Raw genomic sequence first — 25759 nt, 5'->3', positions numbered from 1 at the left:
AACTTGACTATGACAAAACAAAAGACTTGCACAAGGGCAAAAAAACTATTAAACAAAAACTTGCTTTGACAAGAAAAGGGCATGGATCGTAATGGTGTGTAGATAGTGTGTCAAGAGTGATGTCGCCAGGCCGACTGCCAGGCAACAATGGCCTTAAATACTAGTGACATGATTAGTGAAAACGTGAGACAGGTGCGTGACATGAGGATGTGAACCAGGTGAAACTAACGGTTACTATGGTGACAAAGCAAGGGAGTGAAGACAAGAACTAAAAAGTGTCCCAAAACCAAGCAAAACAAAAACATGATCAACACAGACATGACAGTTAAGAAGTAGAAGGATATGGCTATTTTATGTTTTTGGATTTTGAGCCGGCCATCTTCACAAACTGAGAGATCAATCAAAGACTGGTGAGGAAGGCCACCGAGACGACAATGACCACTCTGAAGGAGTTAAGAGCTCCAGAGATGCAAATGGCATATCGAGAGTGCATGCATGTACAACAACTGTTGCACATGTTCTTCACCATCAAAGCTGTAGGAGATAGTTCTGTTTCAGTTGACTTCCAACATGCATGCATACGATACAACGTAATGCATCACACGTTTCCAGTTGTTTCATTGCAGCATAGCTTATTCAATCCTTCCCCTTTTCATATCATAGCTATTTTATCTCATTTCCTTGTTCTCTGTAACAGAACAATGAATAGTAGCAAAGAGAAAGCCATCGGAAATATGTGATGCATTGCATTGTATCGTATGCATGTTGGAAATAAACTGAAACTGAAACAGAAATTGTTGAGAAAAAGCACACATGGAATCCAACTTGCGAATAATATGGTCATTTGGTCTGATGAGACAAAGATTGGGTGATGGTAAGATCATATTGTGGGGATGATTGACAGCATAGGCCCTGGAAGGCTTGCCAAGGTAGAGTAAAACATGGAAGCAGAAAAATATCGGCAAATCCTGGATGATAATACGTTTCAACCTGGGGCGGGGGGACTACTGTACGCCTCGGAAGACTCCAAGCATACAGCAAATGCTACACAGAACCAGTTCAAAGACAACAAGGTACATTTTCTAGAGTGGCCAAGTTGAACCGTCTTAATCAACTCCAAAAAGTTAAACTTGACTTGAAAAACAGCTTTTCACAGCCAACACAGCTTCATTGAATCGTGTCCACAAAGTCAGTGCTGTGCATGTACTGTATATTCGTATGTAATTGACACACATTTGTAAACATCTGATTTGACAGAAAATGAGCTTTTTTTCCCCCAAATACTTGTGCAAAAAGACAGACTACATTTACTATATGACTTCATTTATGAAAGACGAAAAGGCTTAAATATCGAAGGGGGTGAATGAATATGTCTGCAATGCACTGTGAGCTCTACAACAACACAACACTCCCTCTGGGCAAACTATACATTGCCATGAATAAACTGTAATCCATGCAATATAAACGTTTTCCACAATGAGAGCTATTTGACCAAATAAACAGCTGAGAGATGCTCATGTTTTTTGTAACAGTTTCACAATGTCCTTAAAATTGTCGAGAAAATACAGAACATTCCAGAAGCTTTAAGATATTTGAACTGAAGAAATAAAGTGGAAGTGTTATTATTTATTTTGATATGAAACAAATACTGATTTAAGACTGGTACAAGCAAGTCAAGAAACCTGTTTACTGAAAACATTACAACGTTGTGTTTAAAAACATAGGAGTGGTGGTTGTGAGTTGCTGCTTATAAAAACAGTTATGGAAATGTAGTATAGGCACGTATTCTTTGGCAAGCTCTACCTTAAAACAGGTGGTGAACTACTATTAGCATGCAAGTGAAAGACCCCAGGTTTGGAGACAGTAAAGGAGGAAATACTGATACCATATGGACATTAAAAACAATGTCTCCAAAATGTTACTTCAATTTACTTGGGTTTGTATAAGTTATTGTTTTTCATGATGCAGTTGACTAAACATAAAAAACTACATTATTTACAATACAGACTGATACAATGAAAAGGTAACTATCAACAATCACTGATAAATGCAGATTGCCGTCCACCTATCTCAAAAGAACTACAGTGACACCAAGACTTTCCTCACAAGGTAAATAAAACCTGTTGATACATTATCAAGTAAACAATTCACTGATAATATATGATACAGCATGTTGCCTCCCCAAACTTTGAACAAAGATGGTTGTAATACTTAAAACTATTAAAACATTTCAGTATAGGCAAGATAGTATATGAATTGTTTAAAGGCTTTAACAAGCTGAGTACTTATACAGACTTCAAGATTCACATAATTCAAAAGTTGGTTGTTAATTACACCAGTGTTTTTCAACCTTTTTTGAGCCAAGGCACATTTTTACGTAGAAAAAATCCGGAGGCACACCACCAGCAGAAATAATTAAAAAACAAAACTCAGTTGACAGTAAAAAGTCGTTGTCGCAATTGTTGGATATGACTTTAAACCATAACCAACCATGCATCAATATAGCTCTTGTCTCAAAGTAGGTGTACTGCCATGACCTGTCACACACGCCGTGACTTATTTTGAGTTTTTTTCTGTTTTCCTGTGTGTAGTCTTTTAGTTCTTGTCTTGCGCTTCTATTTTGGTGGATTTTTCTCTTTTTTGGTATTTTCCAATAGCAGTTTCATGTCTTCTTTTGAGCGATATTTCCAGCATCTACTTTGTTTTAGCAATCAAGACTATTTCAGTTGTTTTTATCCTTCTTTGTGGGGACATTGTTGATTGTCATGTCATGTTCGGATGCACATTGTGGACGCCGTTTTTGCTCCACAGTAAGTCTTTGCTGTCGTCCAGCATTCTGTTTTTGTTTACTTTGTAGCCAGTTCAGTTTTAGTTTCGTTCCGCATAGCCTTCCCTAAGCTTCAATGCCTTTCTTCACCTTTTGTTTATTTTTGGTTTAAGCATTAGACACCTTTTTACCGGCACACTGCCTCCCGCTGGTTCCAACATCTACAAAGCAATTAGCTACCTGCTGCCACCTACTGATATGAAAGACGGTTATTTTGCCGCGCTCTAGACAGCACCGACCACTCAACAACAACACAAAATTTACAGACTATATTTACTGGTTTGCATAAATATTTTTAACCCAAATAGGTAAAATTAGATAATCTCCCACGGCACACAAGACTGTATCTCACGGCACACTAGTGTGCCGCGGCACAGTGGTTCAAAAACACTGAATTACACAATATACTCTTTATAAAAGACTGCACATGTTGACATGAATAACATAATTTATTTCATAGACTTCAGCCTATATGCAAAATTAGGTTCCAAAAACAATGCACTATTCTTTATGATGAGATACAATTCTCTTCAATCCTGGTCCAAAAAAACTTGCAAAAAAAAAACCTGATCATGTTGCTATATTCACCAAAAATACAAAGGCACACATGCATGTATTACAAAAAAGCATGAAGTCTTACCTCCCCAGAAGAAGTGTGTCTCCTGTCAGGGAGCACCAGAGTGTTGGCGTGGCTGCCCGGGACTATAGTAGAACCTATACTCATTCTGGGTCCAACTAGCATGTAGCGTTTGTCTCCTGATCTGTACTGGATGCTGTGACACAGTGTCCCATCATAATTAGCGTCTTGGAGATATTTGGAAGTGTACTCTGTGGATTTGGAGCACTGCATGGCGATCAGCACGATGATGCTGATGACAAAAAGCAGCGAGACCGAGCCCAAAGTGAGGATGAGATAAAAAGTCACATTGTCGTCCTCCTCGTCCACTTTTGCTGCTGCACGTTTGACATCAGAAGCAGCAAAAGCCTCTTTGGGCTCCACAAGTTTGACAGTCACAGTAGCTGTTGCTGACAGGGAAACGTTGCCATTGTCTTTGACCAGTATGAGCAGTCCATGCTCAGCCTCGTCCGTCTCTGTCAATGAGCGAAGTGTTCTGATCTGGCCCGTATAGCGGTCCAAAGTAAAGAGACTGTGGTCAGTGACTTGCTGCAGTGAAAACAGTAACCAGCCGTTATATCCTATATCAGCATCATAGGCTCGGACTTTAGTCACCAAGTCTCCTGCTTTCATATTGCGGGGAATCTCCTCCACACCTTCAGCAGAACCGTTGGAGCTGACTGGATACAGGATGACTGGAGCGTTGTCGTTCTGGTCCAGAATGAACACCTTCACTGTCACGTTGCTGCTCAGTGGAGGACTTCCACCGTCTGTGGCCACCACTTGGAACTGGAAACTTTTCAGCGTCTCAAAGTCAAAACTTTTAAGTGCTGATATTTGTCCATTATCAGAATTGACATTGAGGAAAGATGTTATATCAGTGTGACCTCCCTGTCGGACTATATAATAAGACACAGCAGCATTGTTGTCCACGTCTTTATCAAACGCTTTGACAGAAAACACTGATGCACCAGGTTCATTGTTTTCCATCAAATATAACTCTAAGGGGTTGTGTGAAAATTCCGGGATGTTATCATTCACATCTTTAACTTGGATGCTGACGGTTTTGCCCGTGGAAAGAGGAGGTTCACCACAATCAGTAGCTGTTATTGAAATGTCATACATTGATATTGTTTCTCTGTCTAATGCATCTTTGGTCACTAATGAGTACATGTTTTCTTTAAAGGACGGCTTTAATTCAAATGGTACATTTTCAGTCAGGCTGCAGATGACTTTACCATTAGGACCGGAGTCAACATCAGTGATACTGATGAGAGCAATCACAGTCCCACGTTTTGCGTCTTCTGGGACAGTGCTGGTGATGGATGTCACGTCAATCTCTGGTTTGTTATCATTGACATCTTGAATCTTTATGATGACTCGGCAGTCTGTTGTCATAGGAGGCTGGCCTTCGTCGGACGCCTGCACGTCTAACTTGAAAACATCAAATGTCTCAAAGTCAATTTGCCCTTCCACTCGAATTTCTCCTAATTGTTTGTCCAGACTGAAAAGACGCATCACTTCTGCATTCATGTCCCCTCCAAATTCATACTCCACCTCCCCATTAGCTCCTTCGTCCAGGTCAGTAGCTTGCACTTTAATTACCGTGGTGCCTAATAAGGCGTTTTCTTGCAGTACAACAGAATAAACCTCTTTCGAGAAAATAGGTCTGTTGTCATTTATATCAAGGACACATACAGTCACATTTATGTTTGCAGATTTAAAAGGAGTTCCTCCATCTATAGCAGACAAAACCAAGCTGTGATTGACTTTCTGCTCTCTGTCTAACTGCCTTTGCAAAACAAGAAATGGAATTTTATCTTCCCCTCTATCCCGAATTTCAAGTTGAAAATGGTCATTCTGACTTAATTTATAGCGCTGGATTGAATTAATTCCAATATCTGGATCTCTTGCTCCTGGTAACTGAAACCTTGCACCAGATAATGTATTTTCTGCTATCTCTATTATCTTCCCTTTCTCGGTGAAGCTGGGTGCGTGGTCGTTGGCATCTGCCACCTCCACGCTGACATAGTGGATCTCCAGTGGGTTCTCCACGACGATTTTGAGATCCGCGGCACATACGGTGTTCCTGTCGCACAGCTGCTCGCGGTCGACGCGTTTGTGCACAAACAGAAGCCCATTGTCTGGGTTTACCTCAAAGAGCGCGTCCTGTGCGCCGGACACAATGCGGAACCTCCGGCTCGTTAACGAGCTGACGTCTAGGCCCAAATCCTTTGCAACATTCCCAACAATAGATCCGACTTTCACCTCTTCTAGAATGGAATATTTCAGCTGTGCAGCAATCAGCTCCCCGTAACAAAGCAGGAGAGAAAAAAGCAGAGGGCGCGTCCAAGACATTGTATCCGTCTTCTTTCTGTTCTTCTTATACACAATGCCTTAAAACATCAGCCTTTAACATTAGTGACTCCCTCCTTATCCAGTGATGATCACTACATACACGCTCGTACGGAGAAGATGTTATCCATCCAAACACCAAGCGAGAAATGCTTTTCATCAGGACTGGAGCTCTTTAAACACGCCTGACGTGTCATTTGTTTTATAGCACTGACACCTAGTGGACATTCATGGTCACTAAAATGTCCAGTGACCAATAACTGCACTGTATCACACTGGGAAGTGTTTTTAATATTAACCCCTCATTTAATCAATTAATCAATCAAAGTTTATTTAAATAGCCCTAAATCAGGAGTGTCTCAAAGGGCTGCACAAGCCACAAGGACAGATCCCACATCAGGGCACAGCATAGGAACAGAATTCCGTGCACGTCGAATACAATCTACAGCCATATCATTGAATGTATTCCTACACTACAACATATCTGAAATAGTCCATCAGAAATTAACATGGTTATAAATGTAAACAATATCTATTCGGCCCCATTATGGTGTGCTTAATGACGTGTGTGTAAATAAATGTAGACTGTCTCAAGTAAAATGCAAAGTAATTGCAACTACGTAACAAAACAGCAGCTGAGCACATACACAACGACTATTTTGTACAATAAATCACATTTAAAGATAGTATAGCAAGTACTTTCCACACAAATACATTAAATGCACTGAATACTGCAGACTTTCAACATCATAGACCGCACCAACAATGTATTGGCTTTACTGAAATACCACCCATCAAACTGGTCTGAAAATGGGAAGACTGGAGATTACCTTCCACTACGACATTAACACAATGACCAGTATGTCTACTAAGATGACAGTCATCTCACAAAGCTGTAACATTATTTACATATCTGTCAACCTCTATGAAATGAAGATACAACGTTAAGATTCCAAATGTCTTTTTTTCAAAACTGAAACAAAGGAGCATTTCAATTATTTAGACATATAATGTTGTGGTTCTAAATTAGCAGTATTAGCAAGTCTGAACAATTACAATTATTTATACCAAAGGACAATAAAGTAAGATATGTCTGTGTAACATTGTTTTGCTATGTAGTTAGGAACTGAATAGGTTTTGATTTTGAAACACACAAACAATATAGTTTGAAAAAGATGAATTTCAAAAATTTAAATAATCACTTCAGGAAAATGTCTGTCTTACCTCCCCAGAAGAAGTGTGTCTCCTGTCAGGGAGCACCAGAGTGTTGGCGTGGCTGCCCGGGACTATAGTAGAACCTATACTCATTCTGGGTCCAACTAGCATGTAGCGTTTGTCTCCTGATCTGTACTGGATGCTGTGACACAGTGTCCCATCATAATTAGCGTCTTGGAGATATTTGGAAGTGTACTCTGTGGATTTGGAGCACTGCATGGCGATCAGCACGATGATGCTGATGACAAAAAGCAGCGAGACCGAGCCCAAAGTGAGGATGAGATAAAAAGTCACATTGTCGTCCTCCTCGTCCACTTTTGCTGCTGCACGTTTGACATCAGAAGCTGCAAAAGCCTCTTTGGGCTCCACAAGTTTGACAGTCACAGTAGCTGTTGCTGACAGGGAAACGTTGCCATTGTCTTTGACCAGTATGAGCAGTCCATGCTCAGCCTCGTCCGTCTCTGTCAATGAGCGAAGTGTTCTGATCTGGCCCGTATAGCGGTCCAAAGTAAAGAGACTGTGGTCAGTGACTTGCTGCAGTGAAAACAGTAACCAGCCGTTATATCCTATATCAGCATCATAGGCTCGGACTTTAGTCACCAAGTCTCCTGCTTTCATATTGCGGGGAATCTCCTCCACACCTTCAGCAGAACCGTTGGAGCTGACTGGATACAGGATGACTGGAGCGTTGTCGTTCTGGTCCAGAATGAACACCTTCACTGTCACGTTGCTGCTCAGTGGAGGACTTCCACCGTCTGTGGCCACGACTTGGAACTGGAAACTTTTCAGCGTCTCAAAGTCAAAACTTTTTAGAGCTGAAATTTGTCCATTTTCAGAATGAATGTTCAGGAAAGACATGATGTCATTGTGACGGCCCTCTCTCACAATGTGATAAGAAATAGCTGCATTGTCATTCAGATCTTTGTCTGTGGCACTTACAGAAAAAATAGAATTGCCAGCAACATTGTTTTCAGTCAAGTAGAACTCGAGCGGGTTCTTTTCAAAGTGTGGACTGTTATCATTAACATCTGATATCTGAATGCTGAGAGTTTTAAACGTTGATAAAGGAGGCTCACCACAGTCAGTTGCTTGTATAGTGATGTCATAATGTGACACCTTCTCTCTATCTAAATATTCTTTAGTGACAACTGAATATATGTTCTCCTTGTAGGAAGGCTTTAATTCAAAAGGGACATCATTTATTATGGTGGAAATAATTTTACCATTCACACCTGAGTCTTCATCCTTCACACTAATGAGGGAAATAACTGTACCAGGCTTAGAGTCTTCAGGTACTTTATTAGACAATGATGTCACTTCTATTGTTGGTGGATTATCATTAATGTCTCGTATCTTTATAACGACTTGACACACACCTGTCAGTGGAGGTATTGCTTTATCTGATGCCTCTATGTCAACTTTATAAATATCATTTTCTTCATAGTCAATTATTCCTTTTACCCTAATAATTCCAGATGATTTATCCAATTCAAAGACATTATACACATTTTTCTTTAATGTTTTTACAAGGTTATAATCAATTTCTCCATTAGTGCCTTCATCTGGATCTGTTGCGTTCATTTTAAATATTGAAGTGCCAATTTGAACATTTTCTGCAATAGTAATTTGATATAATTCTTGACTAAATATTGGAATATTATCATTAATGTCGAGGACAATAATGGACACATTTAGAGAGCCTGATCGTGGAGGTTTACCTCCATCCACCACTGTGACCAGCAGCCAGTGTTTGTCCTTTTGTTCCCGGTCCAGAGATTTCTTTAACACCAAAAACGGAACTTTATCTTCATCGCTTTGTCGTAGATCAATTTCAAAATGTTCATTTGCTGTCAGAGTGTATGCACGTATGGAGTTCATCCCTGCATCAGGATCATGTGCTGCATGCAACTGGAATCTCTTCCCTGGCAGTGTGTGCTCGGCTATTTCAAACGTTTGCTCTTTTTCAATAAAAGTAGGAGAGTGGTCGTTGACGTCGGTGATTTCTACAACTACATAATGTATTTCCAAAGGGTTTTCCACGATGACTTTGAGCTCAACAAGGCAGGCGCCGCTGCCCCGACAGGACTCATCTCTGTCTATTCTCTTGTTCACATGCAAAGCCCCATTGTGCTGGTTTACCTCAAAGAAGGCCTCTTTGGATTCTGAAACCACTCGGAACCGTCGATCGACAAGAGAGCTGACATCAAGGCCCAGGTCCTTGGCAACGTTCCCAACAATAGTGCCGTGTTTTACCTCCTCAGGAATCGAGTAGCGAATTTCTGCAAAAGCCTGAATGGCCAGCAGCAGAAGCAGAGCAAAATGAAAAAGAAGACAGACCCCCATCGCTGATCAACAACATGCATCCACAAAATCCAAAGGTTGATATCAATGTTTAAATCCAAGGCATTGCTGCGGCGTGCGTGAGTGTCCAACACAATGTAACGTTGACGACTAATGCAGGCTGCGTTTGTGTCAGCATCAAACAAAAGATTTAGATGGGAGGGACAGCGTGTGCTCTTGGTTTTTAATGTAACACTGACACCCAGTGGAGGACAATCGGCAGCTGAGAAAGTGCTAATAATTACAGCACACAAAGAAAACATTCTAATGTATCTACTAAAAGATTGTTTCAAAAAATGCCCAATAATAAATGTGTCAATGTCCACATTTATGAACCACTTCATCAATCACTGTGTACTGTTACAAATATAACTGGTTTCCTTACACACCAGCTTAAAGCACACACTGACAATAAACTACATGTTCCACAATGCACCTTGATATGTGTCTGCCACCTGAATCATTTTTAAGTTATTAGTGCAGATTTGAAGCTGTATATGTTTGTAAGACACAAACTTAAACAATAAAAAGTGTCACTAAATGATTGTAGATCAGGACAGTTTAACAATAGGTATAGAAAGAACAAAAAATACCCAATGTTTAAAGGAAAACATTTGCAGTTTTAAAACAAAATACCAAACAAAATGCATATGCTCATCAATCATAATTTTATAAAATCATTTTGTTTTTAAATATTTTTATTTAATTTGTATGTATTATTATCATTATTATTTTTACAACTACTATTATGAGACAGTTAAACGAGCTCTACCCACTTGCATATACGCATGTGCTGTTGTACAACTTAATTATTGAATAGACTTTACAAAAAATCTACCTGTATGTCTGATGCCTTTCTCTAGACTGGTATGCTCGTAAGTTGATCAAGCATGAGGTATTAGAATAGTAATCAAATACAGAAAAATTAAAAGATAATGTAAGGCCAATTTGGCCTATAGTGAACACATCTAAATAAGACGCAGTTAAACAGAGCGATTAAGCCCTATAAAAAATATTATACAATTATAATGTTCCTACATTTTTACACAGTCCACAGTTCTACAAAAACAATCCTATAATTAGTTATACCAGTTTTCAAGGACAATCTATTAACATCAAACAATCTTTTGATTTTGATAAATTAGTTTTTAACTACATCTCATATATCTTCCATATTTTTTCCTGAATAAAATAGGGTTGTGATGTTTGCAAATAAAATTGAATTAAACAGTTCGGAAACCATAAAAATGCCATGCACACATTGTACGCGAGAAACCCTGTAGGTCCGAAGATTGATTGTTGTGGCACGTAAGTAGTAAAACCTTAAAGTCACATCTTAGGTGCACAGGAAGCCAGTGCAGGTGAGCCAGTATAGGCGTAATATGATCAAACTTTCTTGTTTTTGTCAAAAGTCTAGCAGCCGCATTTTGTACCAACTGTAATCTTTTAATGCTAGACATAGGGAGGCCCGGAAATAAAACGTTGCAGTAATCGAGACGAGACGTAACGAACGCATGGATAATGATCTCAGCATCGCTTGTGGACAAAATGGAACGAATTTTAGCGATATTACGGAGATGAAAGAAGGCCGTTTTAGTGACATTCTTAATGTGTGACTCAAATGAGAGAGTTGGGTCGAAGATAATACCCAGATTCTTTACCGAGTCGCCTTGTTTAATTATTTGGTTGTCAAATGTTAAGGTGGTATTATTAAATAGATGTCGGTGTTGAGCAGGACCGATAATCAGCATTTCCGTTTTCTTAGCGTTGAGTTGCAAAAAGTTAGCGGACATCCATTGTTTAATTTCATTAAGACACGCCTCCAGCTGACTACAATCCGGCGTGTTGGTCAGCTTTAGGGGCATGTAGAGTTGAGTGTCATCAGCATAACAGTGAAAGCTAACACCGTATTTGCGTATGATGTCACCTAGCGGCAGCATGTAAATACTAAAGAGTGCAGGGCCAAGAACCGAACCCTGGGGAACTCTGCACGTTACCTTAACATAGTCCGAGGTCACATTGTTATGGGAGACACACTGCATCCTGTCAGTAAGATAAGAGTTAAACCAAGACAAGGCTAAGTCTGACATTCCAATACGTGTTTTGATACGCTCTAATAAAATATTATGATCAACAGTATCGAAAGCGGCGCTAAGATCAAGAAGCAGCAACATAGATGACGCATCAGAATCCATCGTTAGCAATAGATCATTAGTCATTTTTGCGAGGGCTGTCTCCGTAGAGTGATTTGCCCTGAAACCGGATTGAAAAGGTTCACAGAGATTGTTAGACGCTAAGTGTTCATTTAGCTGCTGTGCGACAATTTTTTCGAGGATTTTCGAGATAAACGGAAGGTGGGACACCGGCCGGTAGTTTACCAAGAGATCAGGATCGAGGTTAGGTCTTTTTAGTAGAGGATGAATAACCGCTTTTTTGAATGCTAGGGGAACAGTGCCAGAGGAAAGTGATACGTTTATAATATTTAACACTGATGGACCTAATAATACAAAAAACTCCTTGATAAGTTTCCCAGGAATTGGGTCAAGTAAACATGTTGTTTGTTTTGTCCCATTTACACATTTTATTAATTCCTCCAATGTTATTTCATCAAAGAGAGAGAAACTATTTTGGAGGGCAGTGTCCGTCATATATACAGTCGTATTTGTGTTAATAGAACCCAGTTGTAGCTGAGATGCATTGTCTTTAATCTCTTTTCTAATGACTTCAATTTTCTTACTAAAGAAATTCATAAAGTCATCTGCTGAGTGGGTGGAGCTACTGGGAGGAGTCCCTTGTTGGGTGAGCGATGCTACTGAACTAAACACAAATTTAGGATCATTTTTGTAGAGGTGGATGAGATTTGAGTAATATTTAGCTTTAGCTGAGGTAAGCATGCGTTTATAAGTTATTAAACTATCACTCCTTGCTTGATGGAAAACTTCAAGTTTAGACGCACGCCATTTGCGTTCCATCTTTCTACATGATAATTTATTGGCTTTAGTTTCTTCTGTAAACCATGGGGTACGCCTTTTAGGGGCCCTTTTTAGCTTTAGCGGTGCTACACTATCAATGGTGTCGAGTAGGGCGTCGTTAAAGTTGTTAGTGAGGTTATCAATAGAGCCCACATAATTTGGGAATGGTGCCATTACCGAAGGCAGTAGGTCAGCAAGAGTCGTCGTTGTGGCAGCATTAATGTTGCGGCTGCAATAGTAGTTACTATTATTATTATTAGCTTGTTGACAATGAGTCAGAACTTCGAATTTTATAAGGTAATGATCGGACATTACTTTAGTGTACGGGGGTATCGTAACTTTAGAGGTGGTGACACCCTTGACAAGCACTAGATCTATCGCATTACCGTTGCGATGCGTGGGTTCATTTATTATTTGTGTAAGACCACAGCTATCAATTATAGTCTGGAGCGCCACGCACGGAGGGTCCGATGGGGTATTCATATGGATATTAAAGTCCCCCATTATGATTATATTGTCGGCATGCGTCACTAGATCAGCAACAAACTCTGAGAATTCACTGATGAAGTCCGAATAGGGCCCAGGGGGGCGGTAGATAACAGCCAGGTCGAGAGGTAGCGGTGTGACAAACCTCATAGAGAGCACCTCAAACGAGTTATATTTATTATTTAGGTTAGGTGTAAAATTATAGTTTTCATTGTATATTAGTGCGACACCCCCTCCCCATTTAAGAGGACGGGCAACATGTGCATTCGTATAGTTAGGAGGAGATGCCTCATTTAGCGCAAAAAAATCGTCTGGTTTGAGCCAGGTCTCAGCGGGACCAACGACGTCAAGTTTGCTGTCTCTAATGACCTCATTAACTAATAACGTTTTGGAAGATAATGATCTTATGTTTAAAAAGCCCATATTATAGGTAGTGGGCTGTTTTAAGGATTGTTTGTTGAAATTATCCGAAGTAGCAATATTAATAATGTTGCGTTTATTATGTGTAGTGCACTTTAAATAGTTTCGACCATATCTAGGAATTGATACGACGGGAATGTTCCGATTGTTTGCTAGATGTTGCGATAAACTGAACGCATCATAGTTAGCCACCTCAGTACAATGTATGTCTGCCTCTGACACGGTCACAAAAAAAAAACATTATATGAGTTGTGTTTTATTCTAGGAGAATTGCTATGTGTGCAGGGATTATCCAGCCTGGCGCCGGCTAGTTCTAGTTTATATGACTCCTTACCCGGACACTCCACGCTTCTTTGAGGATTAGCTTTTCTCTTTGTTGTCAGCCCCACTCGGCATCCCCGCTTCTGCTTCCGCTCACACCGCTTACGTCTCCACCATTGCCGGTTCCCGCTAGCACTTGACTCCGCTGCTACAAAGGCCGCTCGATGTAGCCCGCAAAGTATTCCCATGCTAGCGAGGAGGTCCACTGTGCATGCATCTTTCAGTCTATAACGACCCAATCTGTCCAAATCCAGAATTGTCTGTCGGTCGTATGTGATCACAGAGTGTTCACGCACTCCTCTTATTCCATATTTGTACAATGTGTCCAATAATGTTTCATGATCAAGTATATCAAACACATCACTGAAACTAATGTGTAAATTGTTCACTTCACTCAGGCTTCTACTTTAAAGCATACAAGCAGAAAATAAGAATGAGGAACAAACAAGAAAACAAATTCAGCAGCATGGGAATCATGGAATTGCAAATATCAATCCAACAAAATGATTCTATTCAGCTATCAGCAGGATGAGGACACATTATTGCTCTTGAAAAAACACAATTTTAGACCACATAGACTGAAGTCATAAAAGTGCACAAATAACTTGTTGTAAGCAATCACTATTGGAAATAAATGTCTGTCTTACCTCCCCAGAAGAAGTGTGTCTCCTGTCAGGGAGCACCAGAGTGTTGGCGTGGCTGCCCGGGACTATAGTAGAACCTATACTCATTCTGGGTCCAACTAGCATGTAGCGTTTGTCTCCTGATCTGTACTGGATGCTGTGACACAGTGTCCCATCATAATTAGCGTCTTGGAGATATTTGGAAGTGTACTCTGTGGATTTGGAGCACTGCATGGCGATCAGCACGATGATGCTGATGACAAAAAGCAGCGAGACCGAGCCCAAAGTGAGGATGAGATAAAAAGTCACATTGTCGTCCTCCTCGTCCACTTTTGCTGCTGCACGTTTGACATCAGAAGCTGCAAAAGCCTCTTTGGGCTCCACAAGTTTGACAGTCACAGTAGCTGTTGCTGACAGGGAAACGTTGCCATTGTCTTTGACCAGTATGAGCAGTCCATGCTCAGCCTCGTCCGTCTCTGTCAATGAGCGAAGTGTTCTGATCTGGCCCGTATAGCGGTCCAAAGTAAAGAGACTGTGGTCAGTGACTTGCTGCAGTGAAAACAGTAACCAGCCGTTATATCCTATATCAGCATCATAGGCTCGGACTTTAGTCACCAAGTCTCCTGCTTTCATATTGCGGGGAATCTCCTCCACACCTTCAGCAGAACCGTTGGAGCTGACTGGATACAGGATGACTGGAGCATTGTCGTTCTGGTCCAGAATGAACACCTTCACTGTCACGTTGCTGCTCAGTGGAGGACTTCCACCGTCTGTGGCCACGACTTGGAACTGGAAACTTTTCAGCGTCTCAAAGTCAAAACTTTTTAGAGCTGATATTTGTCCATTTTCAGAATGAATGTTCAGGAAAGACATGATGTCATTGTGACGGCCCTCTCTCACAATGTGATAAGAAATAGCTGCATTGTCATTCAGATCTTTGTCTGTGGCACTTACAGAAAAAATAGAATTGCCAGCAACATTGTTTTCAGTCAGGTAGAACTCGAGCGGGTTCTTTTCAAAGTGTGGACTGTTATCATTAACATCTGATATCTGAATGCTGAGAGTTTTAAACGTTGATAAAGGAGGCTCACCACAGTCAGTTGCTTGTATAGTGATATCATAATGTGACACCTTCTCTCTATCTAAATATTCTTTAGTGACAACTGAATATATGTTCTCCTTGTAGGAAGGCTTTAAATCAAAAGGGACATCATTTATTATGGTGGAAATAATTTTGCCATTCACACCTGAGTCTTCATCCTTCACACTAATGAGGGAAATAACTGTACTAGGCTTAGAGTCTTCAGGTACTTTATTAGACAATGACGTCACTTCTATTGTTGGTGGATTATCATTAATGTCTCTTATCTTTATAATGACTTGACACACACCTGTCAGAGGAGGTATTTCTTTATCTGATGCCTCAATGTCAAGTTTATAAATATCACTCTCTTCATAATCAATTATTCCTTTCACTCTAATAATTCCAGATGATTTTTCTATTTCAAAAACACTATACACATTTTTCATCAATGTTTTTGCAAGTTTATAATCAATTTCTCCATTAGTGCCTTCATCTGGATCTGTTGCATTCATTTTAAATATTGAAGTGCCAATTTTAACATTTTCTGCAATAATAATTTGATATATTTCTTGACTAAATGTAGGTCGATTGTCATTAATGTCGAGGACAATAATAGACACATTTAGAGAGCCTGATCGTGGAGGTTTACCTCCATCCACCGCTGTGACCAGCAGCCAGTGTTTGTCCTTTTGTTCCCGGTCCAGAGATTTCTTCAGGACCAAAAACGGAACTTTATCTTCATCGCTTTGGCGGAGATCAATTTCAAAATGTTCATTTGCTGTCAGAGTGTATGCACGTATGGAGTTCATCCCTGCGTCAGGATCATGTGCTGCATGCAGCTGGAATCGCATCCCTGGTAGCGTGTGCTCTGCTATTTCAAACGTTTGCTGTTTTTCAATAAAAGTAGGAGAGTGGTCGTTGACGTCGGTGATTTCTACAACTACATAATGTATTTCCAAAGGGTTTTCCACGATGACTTTGAGCTCAACAAGGCAGGCGCCGCTGCCCCGACAGGACTCATCTCTGTCTATTCTCTTGTTCACATGCAAAGCCCCATTGTGCTGGTTTACCTCAAAGAAGGCCTCTTTGGATTCTGAAACCACTCGGAACCGTCGATCGACAAGAGAGCTGACATCAAGGCCCAGGTCCTTGGCAACGTTCCCAACAATAGTGCCGTGTTTTACCTCCTCAGGAATCGAGTAGCGAATTTCTGCAAAAGCCTGAATGGCCAGCAGCAGAAGCAGAGCAAAATGAAAAAGAAGACAGACCCCCATCGCTGATCAACAACATGCATCCACAAAATCCAAAGGTTGATATCAATGTTTAAATCCAAGGCATTGCTGCGGCGTGCGTGAGTGTCCAACACAATGTAACGTTGACGACTAATGCAGGCTGCGTTTGTGTCAGCATCAAACAAAAGATTTAGATGGGAGGGACAGCGTGTGCTCTTGGTTTTTAATGTAACACTGACACCCAGTGGAGGACAATCTGCAGCTGAGAAACTGCTAATAATTACAGGACAAAAAACACATCCTAATGTATCTACCAAAAAATTGGTTCAAAAAATGCCCAATAAAAAATGTGTCAAAGTCCACTTAAATTAACCACTTTATCAATTCCTGCATACTGAAACAAATATAACCATTTTCCTTTAAAACACATACACACTGGTTTAAAACACACACTTACAATAAACTACATGTTCCACAATGCACCTCTATATTTGTCTGCCACCTGACTCATTTGTAAGTTATGACTACAGATTCAGAGCTGTATATGTTTGTAAAAAACAAACTTAAACAACAAAAAGTGTCACTAAATGATTGTAGTTCAAGACAGTTTAACAACATATATAGTAAGACCATAAATATTTATTGTGAAAGGAAAACATTTTTAGTTTTAATAGAAAGTACCAAAAAAAGTGCATGTGCTCATCAATTATAATTTTCTAAAATCATTATCTTTCCTAATTTATTTTAGATTTCCGTAATTAATATTACTACTACTACTACTATGATATTTTTAAAACCAGCTCTACCCACTTGCATGTACGCATGTACTGTTGTACAATTTAATTATTCAATTTATGGTATAACAAATCTACCTGTATGTCTGATGCCTTTTTCTAGACTGGTATGCTGGTTAGTTAATCAAGCATGATATATTAAAATAGTAATCCAATAGAGAAAAATGTAAAAATAATGTAAGGCAAATTGGCCTATATTGGAAACACCAAAATAAAATGCAATTAAACAAAAAGATTAAGTCTTATAAAAATATAATAAATATTATAATATTCCTACATTTTTACACAGTCCAAATCACTACAAAAACAATCATAAAATTAGTTTTACCAGTATTACAGGACAATCTATTAACATCAAACAATCTTTTGATTTTGATAAATTAGTTTTCAACTATATTGAACACATATTCAATATTTTTTCCTGAATAAAATTGGGTTGTGTTGTCCACAGATAAAATACACTAAAACAGTTCGAAAAACCATAACAATATATTGTACATTCATGAGAAACCGTGTAGGTCTGATTAACGATCCTTGTGGCACTCAACAACTAATAATATGTAAGGCCGATTATCAATTGTTAACTTCCACAAACTGTTTTCTGTCTTTCAGGTAACTTTTGATCCACTCATGTGCCACTCCTCTTATTCCATATTTGTACAATGTGTCCAATAATGTTTCATGATCAAGCGTATCAAACACATCACTGCAACTAATGTGTACATTGTTCACTTCACTCAGGCTTCTACTTTGAAGAATACAAGCAACAAATAAGAACGAAGAGCAAACAAGAAAACATATTCAGCACCATAGGAATCATGGAATTGCAAATTTCAAGCCAACAATATGATTCTATCCAGCTGTCAGCAAGATGTTGACACATGATAGTTCTTAAAAACACACAATTTATGACCACATAGACTGAGGTCATAAAAGTGCACAGATAAGTTGTAAGCAATGAAAAATGGAAATAAATGTCGGTAGTAGGAGTATCGTAACTTTAGAGGTGGTGACACCCTTGACAAGCACTAGATCTATCGTATTACCGTTGCAATGCGTGGGTTCATTTATTATTTGTGTAAGACCACAGCTATCAATTATAGTCTGGAGCGCCACGCACGGAGGGTCCGATGGGGTATTCATATGGATATTAAAGTCCCCCATTATGATTATATTGTCGGCATGCGTCACTAGATCAGCAACAAACTCTGAGAATTCACTGATGAAGTCCGAATAGGGCCCAAGGGGGTGGTAGATAACAGCCAGGTCGAGAGGTAGCGGTGTGACAAACCTCATAGAGAGCACCTCAAACGAGTTATATTTATTATTTAGGTTAGGTGTAAAATTATAGTTTTCATTGTATATTAGTGCGACACCCCTTCCCCTTTTAAGAGGACGGGCAACATGTGCATTCGTATAGTTAGGAGGAGATGCCTCATTTAGCGCAAAAAAATCGTCTGGTTTGAGCCAGGTCTCAGCGGGACCAACGACGTCAAGTTTGTTGTCTCTAATGACCTCATTAACTAATAACGTTTTGGAAGATAATGATCTTATGTTTAAAAAGCCCATATTATAGGTTGTGGGCTGTTTTGAGGATTGTTTGTTGAAATTATCCGAAGTAGCAATATTTATAATGTTGCGTTTATTATGTGTAGTGCACTTTAAATAGTTTCGACCATATCTAGGAATTGATACGACGGGAATGTTCCGATTGTTTGCTAGATGTTGCGATAAACTGAACGCATCATAGTTAGCCACCTCAGTACAATGTATGTCTGCCTCTGACACGGTCACAAAAGAAAAAACATTATGTGAGTTGTGTTTTATTCTAGGAGAATTGCTATGTGTGCAGGGATTATCCAGCCTGGCGCCGGCTAGTTCTAGTTTATATGACTCCTTACCCGGACACTCCACGCTTCTTTGAGGATTAGCTTTTCTCTTTGTTGTCAGCCCCACTCAGCATCCCCGCTTCTGCTTCCGCTCACACCGCTTACGTCTCCACCATTGCCGGTTCCCGCTAGCACTTGACTCCGCTGCTACAAAAGCCGCTCGATGTAGCCCGCAAAGTATTCCCATGCTAGCGAGGAGGTCCACCGTGCATGGATCTTTCAGTCTATAACGACCCCATCCGTCCAAATCCAGAATTGTCTGTCGGTCGTATGTGATCACAGAGTGTTCACGCACTCCTCTTATTCCATATTTGTACAATGTGTCCAATACTGTTTCATGATCAAGTATATCAAACACATCACTGCAACTAATGTGTAAATTGTTCACTTCACTCAGGCTTCTACTTTAAAGCATACAAGCAGAAAATAAGAATGAGGAACAAACAAGAAAACATATTCAGCACCATGGGAATCATGGAATAGCAAATATCAATCCAACAAAATGATTCTATTCAGCTATCAGCAGGATGAGGACATATTATTGCTCTTGAAAAAACACAATTTTAGACCACATAGACTGAAGTCATAAAAGTGCACAGATAACTTGTTGTAAGCAATCACTATTGGAAAAAAATGTCTGTCTTACCTCCCCAGAAGAAGTGTGTCTCCTGTCAGGGAGCACCAGAGTGTTGGCGTGGCTGCCCGGGACTATAGTAGAACCTATACTCATTCTGGGTCCAACTAGCATGTAGCGTTTGTCTCCTGATCTGTACTGGATGCTGTGACACAGTGTCCCATCATAATTAGCGTCTTGGAGATATTTGGAAGTGTACTCTGTGGATTTGGAGCACTGCATGGCGATCAGCACGATGATGCTGATGACAAAAAGCAGCGAGACCGAGCCCAAAGTGAGGATGAGATAAAAAGTCACATTGTCGTCCTCCTCGTCCACTTTTGCTGCTGCACGTTTGACATCAGAAGCTGCAAAAGCCTCTTTGGGCTCCACAAGTTTGACAGTCACAGTAGCTGTTGCTGACAGGGAAACGTTGCCATTGTCTTTGACCAGTATGAGCAGTCCATGCTCAGCCTCGTCCGTCTCTGTCAATGAGCGAAGTGTTCTGATCTGGCCCGTATAGCGGTCCAAAGTAAAGAGACTGTGGTCAGTGACTTGCTGCAGTGAAAACAGTAACCAGCCGTTATATCCTATATCAGCATCATAGGCTCGGACTTTAGTCACCAAGTCTCCTGCTTTCATATTGCGGGGAATCTCCTCCACACCTTCAGCAGAACCGTTGGAGCTGACTGGATACAGGATGACTGGAGCGTTGTCGTTCTGGTCCAGAATGAACACCTTCACTGTCACGTTGCTGCTCAGTGGAGGACTTCCACTGTCCGTGGCCACCACTTGGAACTGGAAACTTTTCAGCGTCTCAAAGTCAAAACTTTTGAGTGCTGAAATATCTCCATTCTCTGGGTTGATGTTTAAAAATGTTGACATTTTAACTTGACTCCCATGTTCTCTGTCAATGTGATACGTCAAAGCTGCGTTTTCATTCAAGTCTGTATCTACGGCAGTGACGGAAAAAATTGAATTACCCGGCACATTATTCTCCAGCAAATAAAGTTGGATTGGACTGTGTAAAAATGTAGGAATATTATCATTAACGTCCGACACGTCAACATGCAACATTTTAAACGTGGACAGAGGAGGTTGGCCACAATCTGTAGCTGTGATTGTGATGTCATAGTCTGAAACTAATTCTCGATCTAGTCCGTCTTTCAGAACCAGTGAGTACATGTTATCTTGAAATGATGGTTTTAATTCAAATGGAACATTTAGCGAAAGACTACAAGTCACCTTACCATTCAATCCGACGTCTTTGTCTGTGATACTTATAAGAGAAATTACAGTGCCGAGTTTGGAATCTTCCGCTACCGATTTTGACAGAGAGGTAACATCGATTTGTGGTTGGTTGTCATTTTCGTCAATTATTTTAATGATCACCCTGCAATCGGTGCTCATTGGAGGCTGTCCTTTGTCTGTGGCATGGACGTCTAGTTTGTAAACCTCCACCTTCTCATAATCAATGTGACCTTTTACTTTAATGACACCGGTATTTTTATCCAAAACAAACATTTCATAGATTTTAGAGTCAAGTTGACCACCAAAATAATATTCAATGTCTCCATTTAAATCTTTGTCTAGATCCGTTGCTTCGATCTTAATGACAATTGTGTCAGGTTCCACATTTTCAGACATCGTAACAGAATATACTTCTTGTGTAAAAATAGGATGGTTATCATTAGAATCGAGCACAATAACTGTAATATTAAGACCTCCAGATTTTGGTGGATTTCCACCGTCCACAGCAGTCAGAACTAGTCTGTGATCGACGTGTTTTTCTCTGTCCAGAGGCTTTTGTAAGACTAAGAACGGCACTTTGTCATCTCCCCTCTCTCTTATTTGCGTGCTGAAATATTCATTCGTATTTAATTTGTACACACGCACTGCATTAGCGGCAACATCTGGGTCATGTGCACTTGGTAATTGGAAGTGTCTACCTGGAAGAGTGGATTCAGGGATTTCTAAAATATAACTCTCCTCTTGAAAAGTGGGCACATTATCATTAATATCAATAATTTCAACACCTACATGATGTATTTCCATAGGGTTCTCAGCGATTAATTTCATATTTATCATACAAGGCGAGATGCCTTCACAAAGCTCCTCTCTGTCGATGGTTTTGCGCACACACAGTACGCCATTGTTGGTATTTACCTCAAACGGTGCGCTCTCTGGCCCTGAAACAATGCGGAAACGTCTGTCCACCAAAGAGCCAAATTCAAGTCCTAGATCCTTGGCAACGTTACCCACCGCAGTTCCCACTTTGACTTCTTCTGCGATGGAATATTTGATCTGTGCTGCAACCTGCTCCAAACCAGCCAGCATGATGCACAAACAGGAGGTCATCAACCAAGCCCACAGTCCTCTTCTTTGTCCTCCCGTTTCCATCCTTTCAGCTTAAAATGCAGCGTTTTAGTCCCAAATCACCAGAAACATTAAATGTCCCATAGAGACCCACATTCTTGCTTCGAAGTATCCCTCGACAGAGTAAAATACTGAAATGACACAAACAGCAACACCCGTCTCTGGTGAAGGTGGCGTCTCCTCTGCGATGACTTGAACAAAGCGGTTTGATAAGGCACAGAAGAAGCTAATGCTTATCACTCTGTGCTGGTATCACACTGACATCTAGTGGTTAAGATGCATTATTAACTCTGAGAATAAAAGCTATACTTTAAGGCAGGGGTCACCAACCTTTTTGAAAGCAAGAGCTACTTCTTGGGTAGTGATTAATGGGAAGGGCTACCAGTTTGATACACACTTAAATAAATTGCCAGAAATAGCCAATTTGCTCAATTTACCTTTAACTCTATGTTATTATTAATAATTAATGATATTTACACTTAATTGAACGGTTTAAAAGAGGAGAAAACACGAAAAAAATGACAATTAAATTTTGAAACATAGTTTATCTTCAATTTCGACTCTTTAAAATTCAAAAGTCAACCGAAAAAAAAGAAGAGAAAAACTAGCTAATTCGAATCTTTTTGAAAAAATTAAAAAAAATAATTTATGGAACATCATTAGTAATTTTTCCTGATTAAGATTAATTTTAAAATTTTGATGACATGTTTTAAATAGGTTAAAATCCAATCTGCACTTTGTTAGAATATATAACAAATTGGACCAAGCTATATTTCTAACAAAGACAAATCATTATTTCTTCTAGATTTTCCAGAACAACATTTTTGAAAGGAATTCAAAAGACTTTGAAATAAGATTTAAATTTGATTCTACAGATTTTCTAGATTTGCCAGAATATTTTTTTTGAATTTTAATCATAACAAGTTTGAAGAAATATTTCACAAATATTCTTCATCGAAAAAACAGAAGCTAAAATGAAGAATTAAATTAAAATGTATTTATTATTCTTTACAATAAATAAAAAAAATACTTGAACATTGATTTAAATTGTCAGGAAAGAAGAGGAAGGAATTTAAAAGGTAAAAAGGTATATGTATTTAAAAATCCTAAAATCATTTTTAAGGTTGTATTTTTTTCTCTAAAATTGTCTTTCTGAAAGTTATAAGAAGCAAAGTAAAAAAATTAATGAATTTATTTAAACAAGTGAAGACCAAGTCTTTAAAAATGTTTCTTGGATTGTCAAATTCTACTTGAGTTTTGTCTCTCTTAGAATTAAAAATGTCAGGCAAAGCGAGACCAGCTTGCTAGTAAATAAATACAATTTAAAAAATAGAGACAGCTCACTGGTAAGTGCTGCTATTTGAGCTATTTTTAGAACAGGCCAGCGGGCTACACATCTGGTCCTTACGGGCTACCTGGTGCCCGCGGGCACCGCGTTGGAGACTCCTGCTTTAAGGCATGTACCAGATTGTTTGTGAGCTCTTGTGTTGTCACTTAGTTTGTGTTCCACAATATAAAACCATGCTCTCTCCATTCATAAACCATTTTTTGTACAACAACACATTTAGGCAAGTTTGCAATGGTTGATTTGGCGTAACAATTTTTAGTAACTGTAAAAAATATGAAACAAAAAGATTCATATGTGGAGTGGCTAAGTTGGTATAGCTGTGCCAGCAACTTGAGGGTTCCAGGTTTGATTCCAGCTTTTGCCTTCCTACCTAACGTCCCTGCCGTTGTGTCCTTGAGCAAGACACTTCACCATCCTTGCTGCCAGTCTCACCCCCACTTGTTTAAAAGTGGCTTGAAGATATACATAATAGGTTCCACAAGGTAAAGCACTTCAAGTCTCTTGAGAAAAAATTGTGAAATAAATATGGTTCACTTCACATCTGTTTATCAACAGACCCCCAATCAACCGTCACCTCACCACAATTTAAAGCATGTGCGTACTGCCCTCAGAAAACAACATGCAAACTTATACAAAACTATATGTTTATATATATATATATATATATATATATATATATATATATATATATATATATATATATATATATATATATATATATATATATATATATATATATATATATATATATATATGTATGTAAAGTAAAGGTCAAAAGTTTGGACACACCTTCTCCTCATTCAATGCATTTTCTTTATTTTCATGACTATTTTACATTCATTGTAGATTGTCACTGAAGGCATCAAAACTATGAATGAACACATGTGGAGTTATGTACTTAACAAAAGAAGGGGAAATAACTGAAAACATGTTTTATATTCTAGTTTCTTCAAAAAAAGCCACCCTTTGCTCTGATTACTGCTTTGAACACTCTTGGCATTCTCTCGATGAGCTTCAAGCACACCTGTGAAGTGAAAACCATTTGAGGTGACTATACCTCTTGAAGCACATCGAGAGAATGCCAAGAGTGTGCAAAGCAGTAATCAGAGTAAATGGTGGCTATTTTGAAGAAACAGAATATGAAACATGTTTTCAGTGAGTTCACCTTTTTGTGTTAAGTACATAACTCCACATGTGTTCATTCATAGTTTTGATGCCTTCAGTGACAATCTACAATGTAAATAGTCATGAAAATAAAATAAACGCATTGAATGAGAAGGTGTGTCCAAACTTTTGGCCTGTACTGTATATATATATATATATATGTGTGTATGTGTATGTAGGTAGGTACTGTTGGTAGGTAAGTAGATATAAAGTCTTGAGTATAACATATACTCATTGAGCCATTGTATCATATGGAATGATTCCAATATTGACAAAACACCCACTAAGCCCTCAAGTGTCACTTCAATTGAGCATCATTACGTTGTTGCCGAGAATAATTTATCTGGGAGGATTAATAGAAGGATGGATCATGTTTACGATTCAACAGTTCTAAACACTGTTGCCCAAAAATCGCTCCTCATTTCAACAAATATAACAAATGTTTATGTACAGTACAATCATGCATGTAATAGCACATAACATTGTGAATTCTATCAATCAAACAGCAAGTCCGCAAATAAGCAAGCATGTTCAAATAATGATCATGTGGCACGGCTGCCCTCATACCAGAACACAAAGCATAGAAATCATACATGCGTCAATTTTAAACTTAATGTGTAGAAAATATCAAAGTAGCAGGCACTTTTGAACCTGAAATGTTCTGAAGATAACATAATTCATAATGAGCTATTTGAGCTTTGCTTATTTTGAAGTCTGTTTTCAAATGACTATCCAACACAGTGATTATGCAGCACATTTTCTACAAAATGTTTGCTTTTAACAAAAACTAAAGTTTTTAAAGGCAAACATATTCTGTACAATCAAATTTGTAATGTTTCATGATCAAGTGTATCAAACACATCACTGCAAAAATGTATACATTGTTCACTTCACTGAGGCTTCTACTTTAAAGCATACAAGCAGCAAATAAGAACGAGGAGCAAACAAGAAAACATACTCAGCACCATGGGAATCATGGAATTGCTAATTTAAAGCCAACAATATGATTCTATCCAGCTATCAGCAAGATGTGGACACATGATAGCTCTTAAAAACACACAATTTCAGACCACATAGACTGAGG

The 25759-nt window shown here is 39.2% G+C and overlaps 3 protein-coding genes and 1 pseudogene across 3 annotated transcripts; all 4 read right to left on the bottom strand.

Moving 5' to 3' along the window:
* Positions 1-3335: 3335 nt before the first annotated feature.
* Positions 3336-5945, bottom strand: LOC133648093 (protocadherin alpha-8-like; annotated as a pseudogene).
* Positions 5946-6990: 1045 nt separating this feature from the next.
* LOC133647690 (protocadherin alpha-8-like) lies at positions 6991-9450 on the bottom strand. Its single transcript, XM_062043372.1, has one exon. The coding sequence runs from the start codon at positions 9354-9356 to the stop codon at positions 7002-7004; it is 2355 nt and encodes a 784-aa protein (XP_061899356.1). The 5' UTR covers positions 9357-9450; the 3' UTR covers positions 6991-7001.
* A 4686-nt stretch (positions 9451-14136) lies between these two features.
* Positions 14137-16631, bottom strand: LOC133648092 (protocadherin alpha-8-like). The gene has a single exon (XM_062043873.1). It carries the CDS (start codon positions 16531-16533, stop codon positions 14137-14139), a length of 2397 nt encoding a protein of 798 aa, XP_061899857.1. The 5' UTR covers positions 16534-16631.
* Positions 16632-19757: 3126 nt separating this feature from the next.
* On the bottom strand, positions 19758-22189 carry LOC133648091 (protocadherin gamma-A11-like). The gene has a single exon (XM_062043872.1). The coding sequence runs from the start codon at positions 22185-22187 to the stop codon at positions 19758-19760; it is 2430 nt and encodes an 809-aa protein (XP_061899856.1). The 5' UTR covers positions 22188-22189.
* Between the last annotated feature and the right edge of the window lie 3570 nt (positions 22190-25759).

Source organism: Entelurus aequoreus, linkage group LG04, assembly GCF_033978785.1.
Source record: "Entelurus aequoreus isolate RoL-2023_Sb linkage group LG04, RoL_Eaeq_v1.1, whole genome shotgun sequence".
NCBI classification, from domain to species: domain Eukaryota; kingdom Metazoa; phylum Chordata; class Actinopteri; order Syngnathiformes; family Syngnathidae; genus Entelurus; species Entelurus aequoreus.
Note: the sequence above shows the minus strand (reverse complement) of the source record. Positions and strands in the feature narration are given on the sequence as shown.